Source organism: Rhamphochromis longiceps, unplaced genomic scaffold (assembly GCF_057381845.1).
Source record: "Rhamphochromis longiceps isolate RC_006_pf unplaced genomic scaffold, R_longiceps_female_GT1.1 unmapped_scaffold_5, whole genome shotgun sequence".
NCBI lineage: Eukaryota > Metazoa > Chordata > Actinopteri > Cichliformes > Cichlidae > Rhamphochromis > Rhamphochromis longiceps.
This window is the reverse complement of record NW_028187225.1, coordinates 176,852-186,851: the sequence shown is the minus strand read 5'-3', so window position 1 is coordinate 186,851 and position 10,000 is coordinate 176,852. Positions and strand designations below refer to the sequence as shown.

Below are 10,000 nucleotides of genomic sequence, written 5' to 3'. Positions count from 1 at the left end.
AAATTTTTAAATCCACAGCAAGTGTGTCTCTCTCTCTGTCTGTCTCTCTGTCACACACACACACAAACACACACACACACACACACACACACACCAAAGCACACACACCAAAGCACACACACACTGTGTATCATCACTGATTTCTATAATCCACATAATCCAGATTCGATTTGGTGCAATTTTTACTCAGAAAGTGAGAGATCTTATAATTCTGATCATTTATCAGTACTGACACTAAACTTTATCAGAGATGTGACCATCACAGCACATGCCGTTGTGTCAAAGTAACTGAGAATAAAAAAATAAAAACATAAAAACATAAAGGAGATTTTCCTGGCATGGATTTTATAGCAGATAACCTTAAAAATATTCTGCAATTATACCTAATTTGAAAAAGTTTACATTTCTTCAGTATTAAACAGCAGAAATGAAGCTTTCTTATCCGACGTCATTTACAAAGGAAAGAAAAGACAGCGGCCGCCAGCGCTGTAAACAACGGTAGACTGATGGGTAATAAGCGAATGAGTAATACAGAAAACACATGTTTGAGATGGGAAACTTTTCTTGAAGTTTCTCTCACAGTTCACGCACAGCTCGCTGTGCGTGAACTGTGGGTTTTATCGTGTTGGAAGCAAAACAGCAAAAGTAAGAAGGAATTAAGGATGATATTAGCCCCCACGCCGACTAAGCTAATTCTGATGCGTCGGTCCGCTCTGTTTACGTCTTCGTGTGGAATGCGTTTCCTGCTCTCATTTGCTGGTTGTTGTTGAAATAGTTTTGTGAGCTTTAACCTGAGATTCTGGCGTTTCTGGTAAAACACATTTATATTCATTCAATTCAGGATTTAATGAATCGATATCGCTTCATTCAAGCTACTCACCCGTCTCTATCCACCTCCACTTCCAGCTCGACCACGGACAGAGGTCCCGCCCCTCACTATCTCTGATTGGTTTAGACCACGAAGGGGAATGACGTGTGTCTGTTGTTGAACACATGGACGTCTGTCGCTTGGCGAGCGATCGGGTGGTTTAGCGAGTGTCAGCCTCTTAAGTTTAAGACAAGCCCGGCTGCTTTTTAAGCGACGCGGCGCTAGCTACCCAGCTAGCTCAGTACACAGGAACTACTTCCGGTAGTTATACAAAATAAAAGCGTCCCCCATTATAATCCGCTATAATGCCATACTTCCGCTGCGCGCGCCGTTGATATATACCTTGGCTTTACATTAATTGTGAGAAAACAAAACAAACAAATAACTCACCGTTGAGTCGATTGTGAGGTAGTGTAAAGACGAATGAATCGGCTGGGTTATTGCACGCTGTCAACTGGTCTGTAGTGTAGGATTTGTCGATATCTGACAAGTAGGCCAACCACAGGGACACAGCGGCCGCCTCCATTACTCCCGACATACCACTAGAGTGAGCCAGCACACCACAAATGAAGTTTTCTTGTTCTCCATTCATTTCAATGGGAAAAAACTTGCATTAAAATATTCATATTTAAAAAACTATAGAAGTAATAAACACCAAAAGTCATAGCAACTCATTCCAGCTCCAGCCGCACACAATGATATATCATATGTGAACCTTGTCTCAAAACTGTGGGGCGAGTTAAGGTCCAAAATAAACACCAAAAGTCATAGCAATTAGATGGAGTCATTGCTTTGGCAATGACTCCATCTAATGGTTAAATTTCTGAACTGCAGGCTCAGTAAGTAAGTAAGTAAGTAAGTAAGTAAACTTTATTTATTAAGCGCTTTTCACAGACAGACATTCACAAAGCAGCAGTGATGAGACGCAGGTCTTGCGTCCATGACTGCCCTCGCGAGTTAAAGACAGCTGCAGTGTTTGTGTTTTCTAACTCAGGTGTCTCAGCTGAAGAACTGCGGGGTGATTTTAAGAAATCCCCTGTCAATTGGTTATGAGCAAAAATTGTTTCTATAAAATAAAAATTAAAAAAACACAAAAAAAAACCCCAGTTTCAACCGTAACGTGAAGTACACATTTTATTATTTTTTTCCTTTTAGTGAAAGGAAACAGCCGTCGCCGGTATGCTAGTGCGCACGCTCCACCCCCTCCTACGCCTCTTTCCCCCCCTTCTTTTTGCTTTGTAAATAAACAGAAATGTGACTTTTGCTTCATAAACAGTTTGACAAACAAGTGGTGCCTGCAGGGTGTATATTCATGGTATAACCGGCATAAACACAGCCTCACTTCGTGTGTGATTGTGCAGGAAATACAACTGTGCGCTCAGCTTCGAAAAAGGACCGCATCTATCCATTTATCCTCATCTCACCTCTATGTATGTGCTCTCTTTGAGCGCAGGTGCGGCTCTTTGCTGTGACACATCTCTAATGTAGTCTAGACGCTCCGGCGCCAGGGGTCATCGGGTGACACACACACACACACAAACAACAAGTAACACAACATGGACCATGAACTCTGCGTGACTCAACTATACCAAGACAGTTCACCTATTACGAGCCTTTAAAGTAAGCTTATTGCTAAATAGTCTTGATATTTAATCAACAGGTAAGGTAACACCTGATTCTGTTCACATGGACGGAGTTTTTTCAGTGCTAAATAGTCTGCACATCCCGGCTCTTATTATTTATTTTGCTGCGTTATTTTGCAAAATTATCTAATCTAAAAATAAACTACATAAATGAGTGCGATGCAATATTTTGCTCTTGGTGTTTTCAGTCCTTTATGTCCATCTTATGTGTCATTTTTTTCTGTTATCAATCAACCAACCGATCATTCGATTAAAGGCCTGTCAACGGGCTTCGTAAAGGTTCTTTTAAGGTCACCAGAAAGCTACATAAAGACTGCACCTGCACCTGCACCAAAGTTCTTTTTTTTTTTTCTCTCTATCTCCGAACATTGTTGCATTTTAAAACCATCTTCAGTGAGCTATAAATATGAGGCGCTCCAAACACACTCTCAGTTTTACTTCTGCCAAAAAATGACCACAATGCCGAGACGACTGGAGGTCCAGAACTCGATCCTCACTGGTGGGGACAGCTTTAACATGTGGCACGACTACATGAATCTGAGCCAAGTGTTCGAGAAACTGTGCAGCAACCGTGAGGTTGATAACCGAGACACCGAGCGTCCAAAGAAGGGACAAGCGCCCCCTTGGAGTAAGGTCCACACTTCCACTCGGGGGAAGAAATCCTCCAAAAACTCATCACAGTCCAGTCCGACCAGCAGCGCGTCGGACACCAGCAGCAGCGCCTCATCCTCGGACTACTGCCGCTTATGCAAGCAGAACGGGGAGACTCCGAGGGTGTACCTATCTCACAAGCTCAAATCAGACGACGGGAAAGTTTTCTGCCCCGTCCTCCGGAACTACACTTGCCCGATCTGCGAAGCCACCGGTGACAGCGCTCACACACGCAAGTACTGCCCGCAGATGAAGTGCGAGGCTGCTGGGAGGATGCAGACCGTAGGCAAGTTCTGGTAGCTGCTGAAAACTGAAGCTGCGAGAAACTGTACATATTTACCGAACTGTTTGGGGTATGTGTTCGTGTTGGCAGAGACCGTTTCAGTTCCAAAGACTGTTTCAAGTTTGACTGTCAAACACTCCGCTGCAGTCTGCAGCAAGGAGCCCTCATCCATCACATCTGTGGAGCCCCGAGCCGGGGTGAGCGCTCTCAAACCTCGGTAAAAATTAAACTCTTTAAAGTCCTCGAGTGTTTATTGTTGTTGTTGTTGTTATTGTTGTTGTTGTTGTTGTTTAATATGATACAATTTCGGGGGTACTTCATAGGTCACAAGTGAAACACTAAAGTGGCTAACCTTTCTGTGGAATTAAATAGATTTCTAAAAATGTGCCCATAGTGTCAGTGCGCGAGTCTTTTAGTTAAAATGCAAATGCTATATTATCCCTCATGTCAGACAGATTATTCGACAAAAACGTCAGTATTTTGTCTTTTTTTTTTTTTTTTTGGTATTATAGAAAATTTTTAACTCACATGCAACTCTTCCACTTGAAGTTACAGATGTACCTGAACTCACCAGAGAACATGCGTCATAAAAAAATAATTAAATTAAATTAAAAGTAACACTTCAAGGCAAAAGTGAAACGATTATGTGAAGTGAGAAATTGAATTAAGGTTCAATAGTTTTAGTTTCAAAATAGAGGGGCTGGGGAAATACAGTATACAAGGTCAAAACAGAGTTTGTACAAGTTTGTACAAAGACAGCTGCAGTGTTTGTGTTTTCTAACTCAGGTGTCTCAGCTGAAGAACTGCGGGGTGATTTTAAGAAATCCCCTGTCAATTGGTTATGAGCAAAAATTGTTTCTATAAAATAAAAATTAAAAAAACACAAAAAAAACCCCCCCAGTTTCAACCGTAACGTGAAGTACACATTTTATTATTTTTTTCCTTTTAGTGAAAGGAAACAGCCGTCGCCGGTATGCTAGTGCGCACGCTCCACCCCCTCCTACGCCTCTTTTCCCCCCTTCTTTTTGCTTTGTAAATAAACAGAAATGTGACTTTTGCTTCATAAACAGTTTGACAAACAAGTGGTGCCTGCAGGGTGTATATTCATGGTATAACCGGCATAAACACAGCCTCACTTCGTGTGTGATTGTGCAGGAAATACAACTGTGCGCTCAGCTTCGAAAAAGGACCGCATCTATCCATTTATCCTCATCTCACCTCTATGTATGTGCTCTCTTTGAGCGCAGGTGCGGCTCTTTGCTGTGACACATCTCTAATGTAGTCTAGACGCTCCGGCGCCAGGGGTCATCGGGTGACACACACACACACAAACAACAAGTAACACAACATGGACCATGAACTCTGCGTGACTCAACTATACCAAGACAGTTCACCTATTACGAGCCTTTAAAGTAAGCTTATTGCTAAATAGTCTTGATATTTAATCAACAGGTAAGGTAACACCTGATTCTGTTCACATGGACGGAGTTTTTTCAGTGCTAAATAGTCTGCACATCCCGGCTCTTATTATTTATTTTGCTGCGTTATTTTGCAAAATTATCTAATCTAAAAATAAACTACATAAATGAGTGCGATGCAATATTTTGCTCTTGGTGTTTTCAGTCCTTTATGTCCATCTTATGTGTCATTTTTTTCTGTTATCAATCAACCAACCGATCATTCGATTAAAGGCCTGTCAACGGGCTTCGTAAAGGTTCTTTTAAGGTCACCAGAAAGCTACATAAAGACTGCACCTGCACCTGCACCAAAGTTCTTTTTTTTTTTTCTCTCTATCTCCGAACATTGTTGCATTTTAAAACCATCTTCAGTGAGCTATAAATAGGTCACAAGTGAAACACTAAAGTGGCTAACCTTTCTGTGGAATTAAATAGATTTCTAAAAATGTGCCCATAGTGTCAGTACAGGATTGTGAACATCGCAACGCAAAGTTTTTGATTTCTCTCAAAACATATATTTCTTTTCATGCTGAACAGATAATATCTTTAATTTGAGTCAAAGTGATTTGCACTTGAACACGCCCACCAGAAATAGACCGGGACCCATTTTTATTCTGCATGGCTGCTGGAAACATCATGTCACATCTTTGATTAATTTCATCTGAAAATAAACGTAAGTAAAGCCAAGTGTGTTACAAAAGCTTTTATAATTTGTATTGCCAAAATCGCAGAAAATAACCCCATTTAAGCTGGGTCGACAGCCACCCCTAATTTTTGCATGATTGTAGCTGCTAGCTATAAGCTAGCTAGCTATCCTGCGCAACGTTAGAACTGGTTACCAGAAACCGACCATCACAGTCGGGAATACAAGTTAGTATACTGGTAAAAAACGGCTTTTTGCCTAACTAGCTAGCGTTACCACGATGCATCGGTGGTGGATAAAGCTAGCTAGCATAAGTTCATAGTTCATAACATTCATAGTATAACTCCGTGCTCCGCTTCGTTTGAATTTTTCTGGTGAGCTCGCGGTTTCTAGACACAAGCTTGTGTTTGTGCGCGCACGTTTGTCTCTCTTCATATAAATATCTGTGTGTTATGTGTGTGTACACCGAGCGCAAAAGATAATTATTAATGTGCATGATTTAGAGACAGAAATAACAAGCCAGCATATAAGATCAATGACATAAGACTAATTCCTTCAATTGACTTTCAGGCGCAGCTCGGAAAAATGTGCATTTTCTGAAGAAATTTTAATTTTAACAGCAAAAAATTGACCCTATGCCAAACTTAGTCGCTAATGGCTGGTCTGTAGACTGTTTGGTATGTCATGTTACGTATTTCTTGGTTTTTCTATGTAATGTGTTTTATAGAGAAGTAACATTATTCTTTTTTTTCTGTATGCTTTCAGAACCACAGATCGCTCCATCCATTCCATGGCTGAAGCATACATTTTCATTTAATCTGAACAGGTATCATTTTGCATTTACACTGCACATCCTTTTTAAACATTTCATAATAATCTAGACTCTCCCTCATTATCCTCTCATTCACCTTGCTGATGTGTTGAGGACTTGATAAAAGAATACATGGTATGTCCATATCTGTTCTGTCTCTACATGAGATGCAGTCTCTTGATGTAAATTTGACAACTCTGCTATTAAATGCAGTGATTAATGTAGGACAGCAACGATTAATCAACTCATCAAGTTAATATCTTAGGGTTCTGTATTGTTTTCTTTTTTTTTTTCTTGGGCTTTGTGGAACATTTATGAAAATGTTCCACCATTGATTTAATTTAATGATTATGCAATTCACAATCTGATTAGTCAAATAATTGTTCTAATAGTCTGTGACCAAACAACTATCAAAATAGTAGTTTATTATGGTCAAAGATTTATCAGGTGTGCCAGACTTCAGTTCTTCACTTGTACATTTTGTTCCATATTTTACCTCAAGATATCCCAGAAAGATGAAGCTGAGGAAGAGCTGCAGAGTACCACCATGGCACTCTTCGTCTTCAGGGACAACTCAAGCCTCCTACATCAGCCTCGAGACATCGGGATAATCATTGATGGTGTGGAAGTCCTGAATGAGTTGCCTTCTGTGGCAGCTGGAGTGGCAATGGTCTTTGGACTCTGTTATGCTCTTAATATGGAATATCCACGAGGATTCAGGTTCACCTTTGAGGCTCTTCAAAAGATTATGATGGAGCTTGACTTTAACAAGATGACCTCTAAGATTCGCAAACTTAATTGTGAACTTAACACTGCACAGTAGTGTGTTTGCATGCATGTGTGCATGTGTATGTGCACATGCATGTGCATGTGTGCTTGGTTGGCCTGCAGTGGTATTCTACATTCAAAATTTATAAGAACACCCATTTGAAAGGGAGATTTAAGTTGATTTCATTGATACATGTGTAGATTTTTTTTTTTTTTACATTGTACAGGCACAGTGCACATATAAACATTTTTGAGTACTTGCAAATTGGTTTAAAAAGAGTTTTTATAATGGTTTTATGCCAGTTTTAGACAGGTTGCAGGTTTTATACTGGTTTTCAAAAGATTGCAGGTTTTATAAAACAAACATTTCTCTAATCATTTCTGCCGTAGCACTAAATCTGTATATTACTAATCCTCTCTATTGATTATAGTTAAAATGGTTTGGAACAATAAATAATTTTGAAACAATTGGTTGGCCAACTGTCTTGTTTTTTATAGGAAATGCAGAGCATTTTTGAACTGAAATGAAATGTAAAAAATATAGTTTGAATATATGTAAATCAATTACCTGGCTTCAACACAAACATATTAGTTCATGTTAATTTGGTTCGATGTGAATACATTAGGTTGGTTAAATTTCAATATATTAGCTTGGTTCAATAATTAAAATATGGTTCTATGTAAAAAAATCAATTTGGATCAATGCAAAATTTAAAGTTTCAGTCAAGTCTAGTAATATTGTTTATATCAACATAAAAGTATCAGGTCATATCAAGTGACTCAATTTGGATTCTATAAAGCCAAATATTTTGGATGTGACAACTGGACATCATTTTTTTTAATTTGAATAGGGTTATTTTTTTTACAGTGTAGTTTATTTCTCACAGTTTTTTAAAAATTCTCTTGCTTTATGGTTCTTAGCGCTGTTACCAGTCTTTGCATTTATCATCATTTTTTCTCTTTTTTCTTTCATGTTACACAAACATGATTACATATTGCATATGAATCAAGGTTGCGCAGAGGTGGTTGCATTTCCCAGACAATCATGCAAAATATATACATTTCTTTTTTTAAAAATGACATGGTGCGACAGGACTGTAGCACAGTAATACAGCAACATCAGAGGCAAATTCCATTCAAGTTTTGCAAGCCTAGCTTTGAACTTTATTTAAATAAACGGCAGTGACTCGTTATGACAAGGATCATTCTTAATCTCACTCAAACCATGCTGAACGGCTCTAACCCAATTAGGAACATAGGGTTGTTGTTTTTTTTGTTTTTTTTTTAAAAAGAAAAGAAAAACATAACTGAACACAACAGTATGTCAGTGCAGTGACTAATCAGGCAGTACAGTTTCAGGAACCGTTTTAACTGAGGCAGGATGGCATTTTGGTTTTTAAATGGGCATTTAAAACCTGAAATAATCCTAAAGGCTTAGACAAAAAGGTGACATTTGTTTTCGAAATTGAGGTGATGGGCATCTTAGTCGCTGTCACTCCTCTCTCCTCTCTGGAGCAGCCTCTTTCCACTGGAGGGCACGGGAACCTCATGCTTCACTGAGACCTTTGACTTGCTTTTGCTGTCCTTGTCAAGCAGCTCCAAACCGTCATTGATCTTCTTCAACATCTCGTAACGCTCACGCCCACGAACAGGGAGGAGAAAAACCTCCTTGTCGTCCCCCTCAGCACTGGAGGTACATTTGGACTTCTTTGTGGATGTGGTGTCAGGAGGTGGTGCGCTCTTTCGTTTTTTCGCCTCTTTGGTGCCGCTCTCCTTCTTCTGTTTATTGTCCTCCTGTAGCTGTAACAAAGAGGGACGAAATAACAAAAAAGAGAAACATATTTGTCAAGTAATTTTACCCCCCCCCCCAAAAGTGGCATTTAACATGATGATATTCTATTGCCTTCTGGGGGAGGGAAGGAACAGCGGTTTTTCTTTTGAGTTTATATTCAAGTTTTCTCCTTCTTGCCCCCTCTGGTGTACAATTTCTTCCTTTTTCCTGTTTAAAAAGAGTTCACATATTTTGTCATTTGACTGTAAGCAGTGCAAGGAGGAGATGCTCGCTTTTTGCATGACAGTCTGCCACTTCAGTCTTCCCTTTCTTTATAAGGCTGGAAAATACTTCAGACCCCTCCTCAGGCAGTAAGGGGCCTGAGGTGGGGTCTGAACTGTGGGTACCGGTATGAGGAGAGAAGGGGGACAGGACTGGATAGTGGCTTAAAGTTAGGATTTGGTTTGATTAGGTGAGCCGGTTTTTGGTTGTGTCTGCTTATGATTTGAAACAGGTCTGAAATGAGAGAAAGAGGAGTTTGTTCCTGGGGAATTATAAGACAGTGGTGTCCCGTTTTCCTTCTCATTAATCATATGAGAAGAATGAAGGCGTTTTAAAGATTTTTGAGTTGAGGTTTGTCCTTCTGCAGCTATCAGTTTTCTAAAGAACTCGTCCTCCTCATACTGCAGAGTGTTTAGGAAACTTGGCTCAGAGCTGCAGAAGTTCTTGACTGTCGTACATTTGTGGTTAGTCTGATGAAACTCATTTTCAGTGTACTGACTGAAAGTGAACAGCGGGTCCTGACTCCACGTCTGTGGTAAAGGGTTAGGGTGTTGAAAAAAGATCAGGGAACCAGCAATCGCCGGTTCCTTGAGATGAACTCTCCACCGTGGGACAGGATGGTGGTACCCCTGCCCCAGTTCAAAAAATTGCCCATCTTGGGTTTACGCGCATCTACTGAGCTCTTCGCGACGTTTCGGCGTTCCTTCGCCTTCTTCAGGCCGAGCTCAGTGTGTCTGTGTTGTGTGCCTTGTGCCAGAACTAAACTGAAAATATTAGAGCAATATTTCAATGAAATATCCTGAAACGCGTACCTTCACTCAGA

General features: G+C 40.1%; 1 protein-coding gene across 1 annotated transcript; it reads left to right on the top strand.

The window, feature by feature from the left end:
* Positions 1 to 2,889: 2,889 nt before the first annotated feature.
* LOC146640551 (nanos homolog 2-like) lies at positions 2,890 to 3,688 on the top strand. The gene has a single exon (XM_085400104.1). It carries the CDS (start codon positions 2,962 to 2,964, stop codon positions 3,460 to 3,462), a length of 501 nt encoding a protein of 166 aa, XP_085256230.1. The 5' UTR covers positions 2,890 to 2,961; the 3' UTR covers positions 3,463 to 3,688.
* The last annotated feature ends 6,312 nt before the right edge of the window (positions 3,689 to 10,000 follow it).

Bases quoted from the DNA above. Each gene is read 5' to 3' on its own strand.
- LOC146640551 (XM_085400104.1), top strand. From the start codon at position 2,962: ATGACCACAATGCCGAGACGACTGGAGGTCCAGAACTCGATCCTCACT.